The following is a 19,861-nucleotide window of genomic DNA, read 5'->3' on the forward strand; positions in this document are numbered from 1 at the left end:
TCTTTTAGTATAATTTCATTGATTAACAGATATATCTTTGGGTTCTTTATTTTTACATCCACAAAAAAAAATACAAATTCATTGTAAACTACTGTACGTAACTGTAAAGAAGACACAAGGATTAAGAGGCTCTACCTCAGTGTTTCCCAAACCTTTTTTACTCACGGCGCACTTTCCAGCAAATGAAAAAATTGCGTCGCATCTATTATATACACTACTGTGCAAAAGAAAGAAGCACCCGGTATAATTGTAAGATATTATGACAAACAATATCTTTATGTTATGCTTTATTGCATTTAAAGTATTAGATAATCCACAATAACACATATTCTCAGAACTATTCAATTAAACAGCGGAATCCTTTTTCAAAACTTATTCTGTTCTTATTTGATTTTTTACACTTTTCTATTAAATATGGCAGGGTGCTTCTTTCTTTTGCACAGTAATGTATATGCATATTTTCTAGTAGCTACAGTCAGCGGCAATATTAAGTGGACATCCTTAAAAATCGCATAACTTTTTAAAAATTGGTCGAAAGGACTTTAATTTTTGTTAAGATGTTAGACCGGCTAGTTCGCTAGAGAATAAGTAAACAAAAATTTCAACATCAATTTCAAGTTCAATTTCTACTCTTGTATTTCAACTTCAACTCTTCAATTTCAACTTCGACTTCAATTTCCATTTCAACACTTCGATTTCAACTTTAACTCGTCAATTTCAACTCTTCAATTTCAACTCTTTGATCTTAACTTCAATTTTTCAAATTTCAACTCCAATTTCCATTTCAACTTTAATTTTTCAATTTCAACTCTTCGATCTCAACTTCAATTTTTCAAAGTTAAACCTAGCTTTATCAGAAGAACGCATGTGGAATTGACATAAAAAGTATAATAAAAATAACAATTTGAATTAAATCACTATAAAATAATAAAAATTGAAGTTGAAATGGAAATTGAAGTCGAAGACGAAATTGAAGTTGAAATTTGAAAAATTCAAGAGTTGAAATGGAAATTGAAGTTGAAATTTGAAAAATTCAAAAGTTGAAATGGAAATTGAAATTCGAAAAATTGAAGAGTTGAATTTGATGTCGAAATTGAATATAAAAATTTATTAAGATCGGTAGGAATCATTCAAAATTTAAAAAATGATGTTCTGTCAACTTTTTTATCTGACTGAGTCTGTAACGATAATTTAAAAAACACGCTTTATAGATTTCGGTGAACATTTCAATGAGCTACAAACGTTTAAAGATGATCACGTAAGGGCGAAATGCCCTGGCAAGGCTGAAAATCTTATGTAGCTCATTGCAATGTTGACAGATTTCGATGAAATTTTCAGTATGCATCAGTATGCATATAAGTTACCGAAATCTATAAAACGCATTTTTCAAATTATCGTTACAGGCCCAGATAAAAAAGTTGACAGAACATCATTTTTAAAATTTTGAAAGATTCCTACCGATTCCAATCTTAATAAATTTTTGTTTACTTATTCTCTAGCGAACTAGTCGGTCTGCTATTTTTAAAAAATTCAAGTCCTTTGGACCAACTTTTAGAAAGTTATGCGATTTTTAAAATGTCCACTTAATATTGCCGCTGACTGTAATTATTTTAATGATTTATATTGAGATTATTTCAATTTTATTCATTTTTTATATAATTTCAATTATTTCGCGGCGCACGGTTTGGGGAAGCACTGCTCTACCCATTCATAATTCGATTCGCGGATATCGTCACTTATTGGACCAATAGCAAAGTTATGTTATGTATACCTAATGACCCATCAAATCCGTGTTCTTTCCGGCTGTCTTTACAGTCACGCACAATGTGTCATTATTTATTTATTTCAATAACCATTTATGCGCAATAGACGTATATAACTATATACGATATGCGAAAATATAAAATAAAGAATTAATTTTGTTTTAGAAATATTGAAATGGATAAATATCGTAAGGTGTATTTTATAATTCGGTTCAATAAAATTCATACATGTATATATTAATAAACTATCGATTATCAAATAATCATTTGTTAGTCAAATAGCGATAAAAAAACACTCCGCTTAGCTTTGTAAAAAAAAAGAGAAATATTTATTTCATTTACACATACAATGTACTTGTTTAATGCTATTATACACATCTCTTACTTACTAATCATGGAATTAAAATTAAGTAGTATTTTACAGTGACAACATGAATTATTTATTGTAGCTTTAAAAGAATAATTCAGCCATTATAATTCATTTTTGCGTCATTCCTTCCTGCAACTTGTCAGATCAATGAAATGAAAATTGTATATAGATACAAAACATGACTTATATTCAACGTGAATACACAATGACAAGTGTATAGAATGTAATGTTTTTTTCGAAATCTATAACAAAAAAAAAAGGTATTAAATATCGAAATTTATACCACAACGATACATTAAGGGAGTAGACTCGTTTTTCCAGAATTGCAAGGATCCAGGATATGCGCCTTCTCATTTCTCAGTAATGCAAAAGATGGGGTTTCTCAGTAGGAAAAAGTGCTACGTAAAAGATCAATCTAGGCCACGAGCGCCCGCAAAAGGTTTACGAGGTGTAATTTGCATTATTTGGAAGCATACAGCTGCGCATAGTGTTCCTGATTTCTCAAAATTTTTCACTTCTCGAGAAATGAGAAATAAGACTGTATTTCTCGACAATTTTTAATGAAATAAAAAAATATTGGAATACTTATGATATTTGGAATATCGTTGATAATATTTATCGAAAGCGCAAAAACCATTAACTCATTGTTTATTCCTATCCAATATGTACAGTACCGGACAAAAGTTTAAGACCGCTCTAAAGGAGACGATAACTTTTTTAATATTGTACTACACGATTTGAACTTTTTTGGGAAGCTAGAGCAATTAGTTTACTAAACTATGTGAAAAGAAATTTTTTCAAAAATTGCAATTAATCGGAATTGTTGAAAAGATACTAAAAATTGAATTTTTAACTTTTTTATGTGGGCCTATATTGAAAATTTAAAAAATACATTTTGTAGATCTGTGTCAATTAAACATATTCTGAAAATTTCATCAAAATCGGTCGACGTTGCAATGTGCTACAAACGTTTAAAGATGGTAAAAGTTGCAGATTCTCACGATTTATTGCCGAAAACAAAACGTATTTTTTAAATTTTCAATATAGGCCCACATAAAAAAGTTAAAAATTCAACTCTTAGTATTTTTTTCAACAATTCCGATCAATTGCAATTTTTGAAAAAATTTCTTTTCACATAGTTTAGTAAACTAATTGCTCTGGCTTCCCAAAAAAGTTCAAATCGTTTAGTACAATATTAAAAAACTTACAGTCTTCTTTAGAGCGGTCTTAAACTTTTGTCCGCTACTGTACATTAGGGTGGACCTAAACTATACTTGAAGAAAAATTTGTTATAGAGATACAATGCACGCAACTATCCAGTATTGTTCCTTTACGTAAGAAAAAAATTTGTGCAAAGTTTCAGATCGATCGGATAAAAGGACGACGTGGCGCACTTCAATTGAAAATTGTGAAATTCACCTTAACTATATGGAACATAGCACATTGTTGGATTTGTCTTTTTTTCTGAATAGCAATATAGAATAATTATATGACCTCCTTTAAATAAAAATAACGATGATCTTGAAATTTCGAAATATTATTTCCAAAAAATTGTTCTATTTTGCCATTATATTCACCTTATTGAACAGTGCAAATTTCTCCTGTGACATTTTTTCGTATAATCACAAGTAACAGAGATATTTAAATGATGGTATTCGTACATCTTTTAAAAACGAATAAATTTTTCTAAATTGGACTCAACAGCTTGAGTTTTTTTGAGACATTAGAAGGGTTAGGTTAGTTTACTTAGTTAGTTTACTAGCTAATGTGTAAATAATTTGTTTTGTAATTGTTATTGATCGTTATTACGAAGGGGACAGTAAAGACCACGATTGTTAAATTTCTTATCTGTGCCCGTAATGAAAATTTAATACATGTATTTTGTAAATCTAAGTAAATTATATATATGTACAAAGTTTCATTGAAATTGGTTGACGGATAAAAAAGCTATGGGCATTGTAAGATGTAAAAATCTTTGAATTTACGGTTTGCGATTCATTTAAATCGCAGATTCTTATGGTTTTTGCTATTTTCAATCAATTATATTTCGTAACATATATCTTTGTGATCGATTTCGATGAAACTTTGTACAAGTATATAACTGACTTAGACCTACCAGAGGCGCCTTCTAAATCTTCGTTACAGGTACAGATAAAAAATTTTAAAATCGTGACCCTTACTATTTCCTTCGCAATTGCGACCAATAACAATTTTTTAAAAAAGTTATTTTAGCTAGTCAACTATATATAATCCTTCTAACGTCTGAAAAGAAACTCAAGCTGTTCGGTCCAATTTTGAAAAAGTAATTCGTTTTTTAATGTGCACAAATACTTTGTACACCAATTGTATATGTATTTGTTCATTTTCGAAAACACGTTATAAAATAAATGAGATTCATAAGAATTTTTCTAGATTTAAATTTCTCGAGAAATGAGAAATAACCAATTATAAAACTTCTCGAGAAGGAACACTAGCTGCGCATGTAGCTATTTTCATAAAACTGCGACAGCTACATGCTGCCGAATAATGCAAATTACGCCTCGTAAACGTTAAAAATAGGGCTTTCGAGGGTGATCGCAGCTTCAATTGATATTTTACCTAGCACTTTTGACTACTGAAAATCTCCATCTTTGCATTGTTAAGAAACGAGAAGGCGCATCCCGCACCCTTGCAATCCTGGAAACGAGTCTACCCCCTTAAGGTGATTGTGTTTACCTTAAGTGAGGATTTGTGAAAGTTTATAGTTCAGGAATTGTAATTTGATTTATCGTCCTTCAACTGAAAAAGCGGAAACAATACATTAATCGTAGAGTTCAAATGTGCCTTTCAAATTGTTCAATTAAAGTACATAAACTTACTGTATGAAGCCAGATCTATTTCGTCTGGCAATTCGGTAATATTTACATCAAATCTTTCCTGGACATCATTTAATATTTTAGCATCGCTTTCGTCGCTTACTAACGTAATAGCCAAGCCCTGTACAGAATAACAAACGATTAATAGTATCAAAATAAATTTGAAATTGTAAACTATTGGATTTATTGGCGATATTAACCTTTGTTCCGAAACGTCCGGCTCTGGCTACTCTGTGAAGATATGTATCGGAATCTTCCGGCATGTCGTAATTAAATACTATGTTTACACGTTCGATATCCATACCGCGGCCAAACAGATTCGTAGCTACAAGAATTCGCTAAAAAAGAGAGAGAAAGAGATGAACTGCTGTCCATAAACGATCACACATTTACACAGGATTTATCGTACATTATTAAATAATAATATTAATAGAAATTTAACAATAATTTCAACAGATGGCAATACTTCACTGCATGCACTAGTTAAATGCTTACTTTCTGGAAGTCCTTGAATTGCTGGTATCTAGATAACCGCTCCTCTTGCGTCATGCCCCTGTGTATTCCAATAGCAGGGAAATTTTGTTCTGTTAAAAGTTGTGCCAAAGCCATACACCTTTGTACAGATTTGACAAAGATAACAACCTATAGAATAATTCATTAACAAATTGTTTATATTGACTTGACGAACGTAGAAAATTCTGAAGAAATAACAGAATTGTCGATTCATTCCATTAAACAAACCTGATTGAATTCAAGAACGTCTAGTAACTCAAACAGCTTCTTATTCTTTTCGTTCTCCTTAAGTTTCACGTAATGTTGTTGTAGACCGTGCAACGTGAGCTTAGCTTCATCATCCACATAGACTTCCATGGGCTACACAAAGAATGTATTTTACAAGATTACCTATTTTACCCTAACAACTGTCAAGCCGTGATAAATTTCAGACTCAATAAAAAAAAATGTTCGTTTGTTCATTCTAGTATATACTGAAAAACAATCTTTAGTTTGTATTAAAAAAATTGAAAAATATACTATAAAGGATTATAGCGCAAGTCCCATGTAAATTTCGACTGAACAGAAATGATAATTGAAAAAAAAGAAAAGAAACTTTAGACATATGAAATAAACAGCTACATAAAGAATAATAACTAAAGAATGAATCAAATGATGCAAAGGTGTAGAATTGATATTCGATTAATGTTCCAATTTCTCCCGCTTCCTTGATAATGAAATTTTTTTGTCAGTAACTATAAAAGAAAACGTATTAGATACTTCGAAGAACTTCCCGCCTCGAGCTCTCATTTTTGCAATTATTTTGTCGATCGGATTATCATTACTGGTTACATACGGTCCGGCGACTTCCATCTCTGGGTAGTGCCAACAATGAAAACTCAGCCAGTCACCCCAACAGAAATAAGATGGCGCACCCATGAATGTTCTGTGTCACGCATCCGCTGGCCACTCGATACCAAACCTCTTCTCCCAACATTCTGGTACATTCAAAAATGTATGCCCAGAATTTGCCACGATTATTCTTGGTATGCCCGGGTATATCACAAAACTTTAAGGCTTCTGGGATTCTCTAACATCGCGACTTAATTAGCTCATGACTCGTGATGACACAAACTGATTTATGGCATGTGCATTTCACGTATAGATGACCACGGTCAAACTATACATATATATATTTTAACACTTTCATTTTGCTGTCCAATTTCACTCTTATTACTCAAATTACTGACCCTCCACGAAACAGTTTTTAAAATATCAAAACGACGTTGCTTTCAATTTATAATAACAGGAATGTTAATTAATTTCTAGGCATAGGCATTGGCAAATTGCTCGACTAACTAACACCCCAGGTTCCCCTTAATCCTCTTGCATCTTCTTTCTTGCGCTCTTCTGTCTTCAGGTTGTCTTGAAGTCTTCTTAGCCCCCCACCCAATTCAAAAAGTGCTGTCGTGCTCTCTAACACATTTGAAAAATCTATCCCTCCCTTGCGCCTGCCTCAACGTTTTCCCATTACAAACTGAAATTTCGTTTTAACCCACCCCCTCCCGACAGACATGATGTTCCAAATATTTTGTATGACTTTTTGGCAATTTCAATATACAGCAGACAATTAAAAGATACGAATATCTCGAAGCTCGGAACTAAATAAAATCGTTTTCGAAACATTGCCAACTTGTCATCTTGATTAACTTTGACAAACGACACTAACTGAAGATTTTTCATTCCCTTTTTACGAGCAGATCTCTCGTCCAGTAAACGGAGAGAAACTTTCGAGCAGTAACTTATATTACTGCTTAATACTTGTGGAACTTGAGTTTGCAAAATCCAAAGATATTCAGGGACATATTCGTGATTGAATTCTATGTCACTTCTTCAAAGTGTCGTCTAACTAGCCTAACCCGCGGGTGCGCCGTCAACAATACTTAGAGTATGGTCAGAGATTTGTCCTGGGTATGAATACAGGGCCAACGAAGTAGGAGCAATCGAAGATCGAAGTGAAGAGGAAGATTGGTTAATTACATCTTGCATAAATTTCTTGCAGACAGGACGTATCTCCTTGGATAACGTAGCGCTGAACATCATAACTTGCTTGCTGTGCGGTGTGCTTCGAAATATTTCTTGTACATCCCTACGCATATCTGTAAATGAAAATTAACACATTTATTTAATAAGAGCTATTTTTCTACAGTTACAAGATATGATTACACTGTCCAACGCTTTTGGGTATAGCCGGATAAGGAGTCAAAAATGCCCTTGAACCGAATTATATCGACGATGGGTCATTCGATAGGACACCAAGAAAAAACATACTGTGCAAAGTTTCAGATTTATGGGGTAAAATAGAAAAATCAGTTTCTGGCCTATTTTCCCTAGTTAATGATGTTTAGAAATTCTAAAAGAAATCTGACATGTCAAGAACCCAAATACATACTTTGCAATTGGTTTCAGATTTTTAAAGTGAAAATCCTGCTCGTAAAAAATCAAAAACCTCAAAAAAATCGAAAAAATGCAGATTATACATAGAAGTTCTAGAGTGTCCACATTTATATTTTTATAGTAGCGATATAATTGTTGTAGGTATTGTTCATGAATTTTTTCAGATTTTTGGTTTAGTGCGCAGTTGTTAAAAAAAAATAAAAACCGATTTTTTCGACGTTTTTTCCGCGAAGAACTAAGCTAACCTTAAAATTGTTACGTTCTATTTATTCTGTAAATCTATCAGGCACTGATAGACCTTGAATATTGTACAGAAGTAATTAAAAAATGAAATCAACTTAATTAATATTTCTACAGTGTAAACATTACATCTAGAAATATCAATCACGTTTCCAACAGCTCGGTTGGCTCAGCGCGTTAGGCGCTAGGCTTTCTTTAACTTTTTGTATTGAAGTTTGTAGAAAAGTCAATACTGATTAATTTTCGTTGGAAACATCTTTTTGCCAGATCATCAGAAATATTTGAAAAATCTTGTTAACAATTCTCACAATGCACAATTATTGTCTAGAAATCGCGGAAAAGGAGCTGTTTGAATTCTTCATAGGAATTATTCGAAATCTAGTAATGAGAGGGGGGTCTCTGACTGGCGCAGAGAAAACGTATACAGTAAGGAGCATAACTGATTCAACACACTTTAAATCAGAATAACTTTTTTATGAATGTGGACGAAACAACATCAATTTCTCTGTAAGGCTAGAAAAATTAGTTTAGTAAATGACATCTAATAAATAAGTTGAAAAAAAGCATTTGGTCGGAATTGTGAAAAACAATACTAAAAATTTATTTTTACAACTTTTTTAGCTGGCCCAATAACGAAAATTTTAAAAATGTCTTTTGTCAACTGGTATAAATGATATACGCTCTGAAAATTTCATTGCAATTGGTTAATTGGTTTACGAGTTATAAACGCTCAAAAGTGGTAAAAAGGCCTAAAATCTTGAAGAATTGCAATTTTTACCACTTTTGATCATTTATATTGGGTATGGGAATAAGTTTCCGCCCTTTTTTGTTGAAAAGAATCGTATAAACCATACCCATAACGTGTAAACATTTTCCAACAGTAGATCTGATCGACGTTTAATTCAATTGACAGTTCTTTAAATATTTGACGTGGATTTCCACCAAGTAATTGCTGGCAAATCTGTATCTTCGAATTTTTTGGCACACCATCGCAATCTTTACCCTTCCGTCGAAGTCATGGTTTTTAAAGGAGCATCGTCCCCGTAAATATATAATAAATATAATATAGTAAATATATAACACCTTTCTTTAAAACAGAATGATGCAACATGACTTCCCGCAAATGCTGCTTGTTTGGAACAAAGCCGACATTTTTCACGTGAAAAATTTAGTGCTGTTCACGCTTCAAACAATTGCCACTAACTCAAAGTGGCAAAGTGAAGTCTAAGCGAGGCTTAGACACACACCTTTCAAAAACATGTACTACGTTCCATCAAATACGCGATCGGTACTTAAGTACAACGACATCTGTCAAAAGAGCGGAAACTTATTCCCATACCCAATAATTCGCAAACCAATTAACTAATTTCAATGAAATTTTCAGAGCGTATATCATTTATACGAGTTGACCAAACACATCTGTTCAATTTTCGTTATTGGCCCAGCTAAAAAAGTAGTAAAATTCAATTTTTACTATTTTTTTTTGCAATTCCGACAAATGCATTTTTTCAAACTATCTTTTAGACATCATTTACTAAACTAATTCTTCTAGCCTCACAGAGAAATTGAAGTCGTTTGGTCCATTCACAAAAAATAGTTATTCTGATTTAAAGTGTGTTGAATCAGTTATGCTCGTCAGTGTACATACATTGTAATTCCAAGCTGCTATGCAAGATTCAAGTGAAACTGCGTAGAATAACCAGGCGTCTAATAACCGCGGGCCCGTATTTGTTAAAATCCGTTTATAGTTCAAGATTGCGGGAGATTGCAGTTAAAATTTACATGATCTTCTTAGTAAATATTCAAGCTTTCATATAAAACAAGTCCGATGCTTAGCGGTCTTAAGGTTTTTTGGATAATTCTTTCCAAAGTTTGAAATGCTATTAATTTACGCTATTCGTGTATGGACTAAACAATGCTTAAAAATGGATTAAATATTTGAAATGCGTTTACTAACATACATAAAACCATCATTAAAATCTATTTTATGATATTCGATGATTGAAATCTAAAACGTTTTATTATACTTTGAATTTTCTGACTTTGTCTTTAGAACGGTGTATCTCATCACAGAATTATCTAAAATGAATAATATTTTGGATTTGGGAGCTTTGAAGGGTTGTTACTTTATAGGAAAAATAATATGTAACAGGGTCTCCAGACTACTGTGCGGCGCAGCGAAACGCCCGTTGTAGTGGTGAGCGCCACTGGCGGCAACTCATGTCGGGCGAAAATATTTTGCTTCCTGGTTCGAAAAAAACGTCGACCATGCAAACTTGAAATGGTGGTTTCTCAAGATAAAGTCTGCTCTATCGCGTGGTATAGTTCGATTTTCCGCTGGACCCTTATTTTTTGAGATAAATTGAAAAATATCCTCAAAAATTGATGCAAAAGTGGTGTCTCTCCGCCTTTAGTGATTGTTTAAACATGTTTAAACAATCATAATGTATTAATATTGCATATCGCTGTATTCGGCAAAGTCTACATAATCTTTTGCTATAAAGAACAATTCAATATCTTTTATAATAACACCACAATATTTGTTTAAAGTTGAAAAATGTTTTTTTTTCAAAGTCATGTTTCTCAAAAACTGTGCGTCTAGGAAAAAAATTAAGGACAGATTCAGAATCAGCGCAAAGAAACTCTACAAGAAGGACCCAACAGTAGTTGTGGAACAAATTTGGTGTTGGACAATGTTATCAAACTGGAGAGTGTAGAAAGTAGAAAGCTTATAATTACCTAGGAGTTCAAGCATTTTATCACACTCGTCAAGTATAAAATGTTTCAGATGTTTCAAGTTCAATTTCTTGTTTCGTACAAGGGCGAGGATACGACCCGGAGTTCCCACGACAATGTGAGGACATGTGTTCTTCAAAACTTCTTCATCCTTTTGAATTGGCAAACCACCGAAAAATACTCCTACCTATAATCGCAGAAAACAGATATTGCATTGCACTAGTGCGCCATTTCCAAATACACTCTTGTCAGCATAGTTAATATAAAAATCTTCGTCAGTGGTGGATGGTAGTAATGAAGATGTCATCATTATTTGCTATGATAGGGTTTTCATCATGTGAAGATTTCTTAATATTAACTTAACCAACATACTGTCATATACAGAATCAATCTCGTAACATAACTACTGCAAATTTTTCAAACAAATGTTGCATGATTTGCCAGGGAACATACAATGAAGGTGACACCTTCGTATCTCGATAAAAAACCGAAGTAACAAGAAACATTACAGCAAAGTACGACCACTTGAAAGCCATCCAACTTTTGATTGAAAATTTGTTTCGTACAACAAACAACTTGCGAGTTATTTGAAGTCGTCGTGTTACAAGATACAAACTGTTTACGTATGTATTTATGTATACATATAGCTTACCTTTACATGAGGCATATATTTGCTAAATCTTTCATATTCTTTGCTAATTTGGAAAGCGAGTTCTCTTGTGTGACACATAACAAGAACATAAACTTGGTTCTCTGTTAATTCCAATTGTTGCAATGTAGCTAATACAAATACTGCAGTCTTTCCCATACCAGATTTTGCTTGGCACAATATATCCATACCGAGCACTGCTTGTGGAATGCACTCATGTTGCACTGTAAATAATTTTTATATTCGATTAACTGGGTTGCCTTTTAAAGAGAATAGATGTCTTTCTGTAATTAAATATCAGTTGAATTATAAGACATATCTCATTCATATTGAATCAGTTGTCCCTATCTACTATCATCATTTTATTTATCAACATATATATATATATATATATATATATAAACAATTCTTTATATAATATAGTTAACCTTTTGTACTATGATTTATTTTACGATTGCAGTGATTAGAACTTCTTATTCATAATTTCTTAGAAGAAGAAGGATGATTGTATTATTCCTTGTATGACTATGTATTCTCCAATAGGTATATGTTGATAACAACAACATATAAATAACATAGAATTTGATTTCGATTTCAAAGAAATTAATAACATACATACACTCCTCAAAAGAATTAAGGGATCACTTGTGCGCACCCGAAAAATTGCTCCCACTTTACGTGATCATAACTCCGTCAAAAATTGCTGTATCGATATCGTTAAACAATGGTTTGAAAGCCTGAAGCCTCCAGTTTCAGATGCTCTGTTTCAAATTGTTGCCATGTCGGTTTTTTACAAAGTTATAGCAAGATGAAGACAACATTGATGGTTAACAAAAATTTTGTGCAACTTTGGAACATCACACGGGGAGCAACAAATTTTTTTGATAAATCGCATTAATATCATTTGGAAGGGCTATATTTCCTGTGTAAAATGTGTGGTTGTTGAATATTGTGCGATTTTTTTTATTCGAGTTATTCAACATTGAAGTAAATATGGGCTAATTAACTTTAACTGCCTCCAGAAAGCGAAAAAATTATCGTAGAATCTTGTGCAAAAAAGCAATAGAAAGAGCATTTCTTTCTCTTCAAGGCACTCCTTTTGTTTTTTCAATTTCATTAACATTTCGATATAGCAGGTCTTTCTGAAAATATGCTTAAAAAATGCACAATTTCCATTTTTCCTTTAACTCGCTGTATCTCTGCGAGAAATGATCGTAATACCCTGATCCGAACGTCAGATGGAAGCAGAGATTCTGCCGATTCGATTGAGTACCCCATGAACTCGCTGCGACTATTTTTCACCTATGACAGTTGAGTTTGAAGTTAGGCTGCCTAACATCTCTGAAAACGCTACCGCCGCGCCGGCGCACAGTGGAAAAGGACCAAACCCGATTCAAAATCAAAGAACTTTCGATAGAAATGAGGTAGAGCGATGAAATTTTTTTTTAATTAAAGCTGAATCTTTGCAGAATATGGGAGAATATGGAAATAGGGAGATTATGGTACGAACGTTTTTTAACGTCGAGAAAATTCGTTAAACATGTAGAATTTCAAGAAAACGTGGTTTTTCCAATACCACGTGCGGAAAAAAATTTTTTTTACATGCTATATATCATTTCCCGTAGATGTTTTCACGCTGATTTCAAATCTGGTCTCAAAATTTGTCTACGACCTCAGGATTTTGCAAGAAATTGATTTTTGTGAACAAAACTAATGTAATGATTTTTTCGTTGAACAGAGTTGAAACAGCGTGAAAATATCTACGGGAAATGATATATAGCATGCTAAAAAAAATTTTTACCGCGCGTGGTACTGGAGAAACTACTGGAGAAGGTCCCTTTTTCGGGTTTCGGCTTATATCTAGGAAACTATCTGTCCTAGCAAAAAAACTATTCTATATAAAATTAAAGCTGACAAAATGTACCACAAGATTGATTTCATTCAGTTTTTCGCTATCTCGCATAGTTTCTGAAAAAACAAAAGGAGTGCCTTGAAGAGAAAGAAACGCTCTTTCTATTGCTTTTTTGCACAAGATTCAACGATAATTTTTTCGCTTTCTGGAGCCAGTTAAAGTTAACAAGCCCATATTTACTTCAATGTTGAATAACTCGAATAAAAAAAAACGCACAATAATCAACAACCATACAATTTACACAGGAAAGATAGCCCTTCCAAATTATATTAACGCGATTTATCAAAAAAATTTGCTTCTCCCTGTGTGATGTTCTAAAGTTGCACAAAAGTTTTGTTAACCATGAATGTTGTCTTCATCTTGCTATAACTTTGTAAAAAAACCAACATAGCAACAATTTGAAACAGAGCATCTGAAACTAGATGTTTCAGGCTTTCATACCATTGTTTAACGATATCGATACAGCAATTTTTCACGGATTTATGATCACGTAAAGTGGGAGCAATTTTTCTGGTTCGCACAAGTGATCCCTTAATTCTTTTGAGGAGTGTAGTTAGATGATCCTGTTCGAAAAATCTTCATCTCGAGACCAGCTCGATGTTATAATGCAAAGGCCGAACAATAGATTAAAAACTTTATTTTTATCAAACTAATTTGTTCCATAGTTTTTAAACAACTGTATATAGTACACCTGTCTCGGTGAATGTAAGTACATAAGCAATATTTTTGTACAGTCAAACCTCAATAACTTGATCCTCTTTAACTTGAAAACCTCTATAAGACGAAAATTTTGTCCAGTCCCTCCCACTGCATTATAAAAACCTCTATAAATCGAAAGAAAACTTCCTTTAACTCGAATTATTTTCTACAAGTGTGGAAGCTAAGTAAGCCAAAACAGCAATAAATGTTTTACGAAGTTTCGTAGAAAGATGCGATAATATTGAAGGAAGTGTATTCTCTGCTTTGGTTACCGTTGATTCGACATTAACGCAGAGTAAAATCACAGACTTCTTTAATATGTGATAGTAATATGTAAAAGCCTAGTCGGATTATATTTACTATATATATATAATAAATAACTCGTCTCGAAAAATTAAACTTTTCTTTCTTTAAAACTATTAAATCTCTCTAACTAAATAGAAGACTTCGATAAGACGAAACCTCTACAACTCGAAAATTTTAGTTCTTTCCTTGAAATTCGAGTTATCAAGGTTCGACCGTATATATATCTAATAGCGACGATATATATATTTCTGTTATCTTCATTTCGAATAAGGTGTAATGTTTTGTTATAGTCTTGAATATAGTTTACCTTCGGAAGGATGTTCAAAACCGCAATCAACAATTGCACGTAATATTTCCGGTTTAAGAAGAAAATCTCTAAATCCACTACTGTGAATAGATACGTATGTGCCTTTAACTTCTTTCTTAGTGGGTATATCCCCACTTCCGTCAACTACTTGTTCAGTTTGTTCCTCATCTTCGTAATCCAAAAGATCATCATTGTCCGCCATTTTTATATGTATGTGTATATCAGGTTGCAACTGTGGGTTTTAGAATAGTGTAATCGAAATTAAATATATATAAAAATATTGTACAATAAAAATAGAATTTTCTTAACAATTCCACTTATTATTTTAACGAAATCGACATTGTACAATTTTAGTATAACAAAATACATAGTAAAATTTATGTGCATTCATAAATTTTGTAATATATTTGTATGAAATGTTCTCTAAATTTTCGAACAGTGAAAGTAACTTTACTAAAATATTAACACGAGAACTAATCATTCGTACACTTTTCTGTTATAAATCCAAAATTTATCCGAGGACGCGAAAGAAATTACCAAAGCGCCTGCTTGTAACGGTAACGATTTTTGTAGGAACTGTACACGTAACGTAACCGCCATTTTAGCGACGCTATGTTGTTTGCCGCAAGAAAAAGCGTATCTACTGAAATAATTGAAATACTAATAATTTCGCTTTGCTACTATAGATTTGATTCGTAAATTTCCACGCGGAAAATATATATAAACGTACAACAACAACTTTTATTATTTATAAGTCAAAATTGTGAGCATGCAGTGTGTAACGTTGCACGTCTATTAAATAAACACTTGCGCACCATTCATTTTTAACAATGTAATACAGTAAAAAGCGAAAATATTAATTAGTATCGATACTTCGGTATATTTCGCACAAAATTAAGTATATTTTCGAAATAGATTGATCCTCAATGAATAATTAACGATGGATTATAAACGATCGAACTTACCTCTGAACACAACTTCGACGAACTGACGCCTGCCGGTACAATCGTTACAATATCAGCACGTTTGCCTCAACGTCCAGTAACTGTATTCCGGAAGAATAGTACTGCCATCTACAAAATGGTGTGTCATAATCATATAGAGATAGACTGCGCGGTCTGTACGAAACGCTAACGCGCATAAAGAGTGAGAGAGAGAGCAATAGTCGGGTGTATCCCGATCTCTTTCTAATTGACGAGTTGGTGGGAAGGATTCGTCCAATAAAAGTGGGGAATGCGCAGGAAGTGAGAGTTGACTGGCTCGCTGCACCCCCACCAACTATCGGTGTGCGAGTGAGATAGAGATACACCCGGCCGCCATCGTAGGCGTTAGCGTTTCCACTTCGTACAGACTGGTACAGACTGCGCGGTGCTGCGCGGTCTGTACTGGTCTGTACCAGGTCATAATACCAGAAAAATAGGAAACAAAGTCATTACATTACATATACCATATAAAAAATATTTTAAAATTAGAAAATGATATTACAGTTGTAAATAGTCATTGGTAAAAAAAGAAACATTAGTTTTGGCTATTTGTGTAATTATAACTTTTTCATATATGTATTGCGATTTAAGGAATTCCGGATACATTTACATAATATTTAGACTATGTATATAAATATTAACGAATAAAATGAATGGGTATTGTTTTTCATTAAAATATAAGTAAAAATTAAGGTGAAAAATTAATAAATTCTCTTTTATGGAAACGCATTGATTGAAAAATCGATAATGAATTTTAAATGCCCCAACATATATAGGGCATTATCTCTGTGAAAAGGGAACTAAAGAATTTCAAATAATTACACTAATATTATTGGATATATTGTTAAATATGGTAAAGTTTATTTAATAACATCACAGATACAATAATTATGTACACAAATGTCTGAGAAAGTGCTGGCTCGATGAATGAACACTTTCAGCTATCCCATTGTCAATGTAAGCACTGAAGTACTAAGTTTCAGATTAAGGTGCTCCATAAGGGCGGACATTTGAGAGTTTCGGAATAGAAACTTCGATTTTTCGAAATTGTATATTCGTCCAGAATTAGGGCACATTCTAGACATATGCTGACGCTTGTATTACAATTTCGCTAATTATCGATACACAATTAGCAGTCATCCATATTACCTCAACCATGTTACATATTGTCTTCCAGCGAGGACAATTTATCGAATACGTAAAGTTTCATGTGAGTTTCGTGCCTCTGCGGAGTCGCGTCAGAATCTGGTTTTACCATCTGCGAGGCACATGCAGGATCTATATTACAGGGTAATATGGTATGACCGAGCTCCTTTAGAGGCAAAGAGTCTGTAGGTGAAGGAGGAAGCACCACTTTTTCCGGAGCATTTTGAATGAATATTTCCCTAGAAAATATTATCCATTAGTATATATTGGATTATAAAAATATTAAACTTCTAACTATACTATATATTGTATTTCGCTAAGGTTGTACCGCCGTATTCATTCACCTGTTAAATGCTCGCCATTTTCTATATAGTATAATGTATGATTTACATTGAATAAACATAAAAACTAAAACGCCTGTAGAACCAATTACAAGAATTATCAATTTAGTCCAGAAAGACCAGTCTACGTATCCACGTAAGGCTTCTTCCACAGATCGTTCGACAAGTACATATAAAGACCAAGCCACGCAAAGTGTAGCCACCGTATGGAAAACAACTGTAAACCATAATTTCCGAACTTCTAACGCTGACATTTCTAGTTTCTCCCACTGAAAAACGGTTAATCATTGTTACATATTGTTTTCTTTAATTATAGAATATAGATTGAGACATAATCGAAAACTTATAAGTAAAAAACTAGTACCTCGCAAAATGGTTTTGTTTTAGAATGCATAATAAATGTGAATTTGCATAGTTCGCAAGCACGTGTATCAGAAGCTTTTATCCATTCTTGAAGGCAAGTTTGATGTACGTAACGTAAACTACCGCTGCAGTAGCATGGTGCTAATAGAGGAGCACCTTCCTCACCTTCGCAGTGACATATTCTACAAAGCAAGAAAGAAAGTTATGCTTGGTACATGTTATATGTACCAAGAAATATTGAAAGTTTTGTCTGAATTGTAAAATGAAACCGCACTTACTGTGCGGGGCACGAGAGAATAGTAGCGGAGGGAAAAGGGACAAGAGGAATGCAAAGGTGCAAAGGCAATCCGAGTGGTCAGGCTTCTTGTCCCGTTCCCTTCCCGCTACTATTCGCTCGTGCTCCGCGCTGTACATATGTAAAAATATGTAATACATAATAACCGATAAAAGAAAGTACTGTTCTCATTTTAAAGAGGAATATTCTTGGTCTGAAAAGCATTACTCACCTGCAAATATCATGATTACTGGAGGACAACGTGCTCACGGATGAGTGACAATGATCTGGTATGACTGTAACTACTGTTGCGTATGTTGATTCCTGTTAAACCAATGTTCCATTAAATATATTTCTTTTGAATAGTTTTGCTTTTTTTTTATTGAAAGATGAAAACAGTATAGAATGAAAAATATATATGCGTTTACTGTTTACCCTTGGAGTCCATTCTGGTAAGTTTTCGTCAGCTGCAGGACTATTATTATTGGAAGGACCAAGTGACAGAGGTGGTTGCCAATCAGGCGGATTAACATTGATCTGATGAACCGGCATCACTCCCCAACCTCAGCAAAGATGCGATCAATGATAAACGTTAGAGAAACACATTCTGACGAGAGAGTGTTCGATAATTTATTCTCATTGATATCATGATTAAGCGAATACCAATAGTTAATTATATATAGAGATCTTTCACTGTCATATTTAACATTCACCACGAGCATCTAATAACCTGCAATTGTATTAAATTATACAAAGTATTATATAAAAAATATGTTACCTTAAGAATAATGACACGAAACATAATGTTATCGTAATTTTCTCCATATATATATGGACAATAAAAAAAGAAAATAGAATACAGTCAAGAAATGATGAATAAACCAAGATAAATAACATAAATATTTATTGACAAAGCATGCCTGTTCACAATAATAAGATTCATAATATAAAACAATAAACAAGTTTTCCGTTGATATTAATCAAGGATCGACACCAATATATAATACAAATAAGTAAAATCGCATACAGAGTTACAAAAAATGAGTTAAATAAATCAGTTTTTCGATCAATTTTATATAAAGTTCAAAAAACAATCAGTGTAACATTCGAAAATTAACAAACAATTGCGGGTAGCGTTGCGATCTGTATGTAGAATTCTGCTAAAAATCACTGCATATAAATTTAACACACGGAAAAAGGATTTAACAAAAAGAAGAGATATAAGCTCTGGCGTCACATACATCTTTTCATTTCCATGTAAAATTGCAGTTGATGCGATAACAGTTTTTTGCTTGGGAATAAATAGTCCGATTTCGACTCGGCCAAGTTTCATAAAACAAATTTCCAGTAGTTCTATCTCGATCGAGTTTCATCTAACACAAGTCAAGGCGAGCTCGAACGATTTTGACACTTCGTCTCGAGTCAATGACACAATATATTTAGAGAACTTGAATTCACTGCAGTAAATTAATTAACTGGCACCATCTGACGTTCGAAGAATTTACGAATTGGTTCTGATTTATCATCGTTCACGTTTTAAACGCGCGCTGTTAACTGCATTACCGTTCAAAATTATTACGCGTACCGACTTCATTGCAAAGCACAGTCCTTTCTTCATAACAGACTGTGTACCTCATTTCTGTGATACGCCGCCATAACGTAGAATGTAGGCGTGGCGTGCGCACATATTCAACCAATCAGAAGTTTCGATATGACATTGAATTCAGGGATAAATAAAATTTGAAATGGAAATACGTACTTGTAACAGAGAGAGAGAGAGAGAGTGTTTCTTTTTAAAATACTTATAAGAGAACTTTTTACTTCATACCTCTTAAGTTTTGAAAGTAATTTTAAATATTCAATACAGGACTTCAATAGAGGAGAAATATTGACATCTTCAATTTTGAAAATTTTTCAACAACTTTCAATTTCATCTACTCAATTTTCCTATAAATGCATGAAGGTCCG

The 19,861-nt window shown here is 33.1% G+C and overlaps 2 protein-coding genes across 2 annotated transcripts; both read right to left on the reverse strand.

Moving 5' to 3' along the window:
• Window positions 1–323: 323 nt before the first annotated feature.
• Window positions 324–15,881, reverse strand: Hel25e (ATP-dependent RNA helicase 25E). The gene is made up of 11 exons (XM_076427596.1): window positions 15,752–15,881; window positions 14,787–15,018; window positions 11,566–11,786; window positions 10,917–11,100; window positions 7,521–7,639; window positions 5,730–5,861; window positions 5,484–5,630; window positions 5,189–5,326; window positions 4,992–5,109; window positions 4,849–4,911; window positions 324–2,375 (listed from the first exon to the last, which is right to left on the reverse strand). Exons 2-10 carry the CDS (start codon window positions 14,986–14,988, stop codon window positions 4,898–4,900), a joined length of 1,275 nt encoding a protein of 424 aa, XP_076283711.1. The 5' UTR covers window positions 14,989–15,018; window positions 15,752–15,881; the 3' UTR covers window positions 324–2,375; window positions 4,849–4,897.
• A 727-nt stretch (window positions 15,882–16,608) lies between these two features.
• On the reverse strand, window positions 16,609–19,752 carry LOC143210594 (E3 ubiquitin-protein ligase MARCHF8). The gene is made up of 6 exons (XM_076427599.1): window positions 19,135–19,752; window positions 18,329–18,623; window positions 18,126–18,217; window positions 17,621–17,801; window positions 17,260–17,525; window positions 16,609–17,154 (listed from the first exon to the last, which is right to left on the reverse strand). The coding sequence occupies exons 2-6, from the start codon at window positions 18,443–18,445 to the stop codon at window positions 16,929–16,931; spliced, it is 882 nt and encodes a 293-aa protein (XP_076283714.1). The 5' UTR covers window positions 18,446–18,623; window positions 19,135–19,752; the 3' UTR covers window positions 16,609–16,928.
• Between the last annotated feature and the right edge of the window lie 109 nt (window positions 19,753–19,861).

The sequence above is a fragment of the Lasioglossum baleicum genome, chromosome 7, assembly GCF_051020765.1.
Source record: "Lasioglossum baleicum chromosome 7, iyLasBale1, whole genome shotgun sequence".
Classification (NCBI taxonomy): Eukaryota; Metazoa; Arthropoda; class Insecta; order Hymenoptera; family Halictidae; genus Lasioglossum; species Lasioglossum baleicum.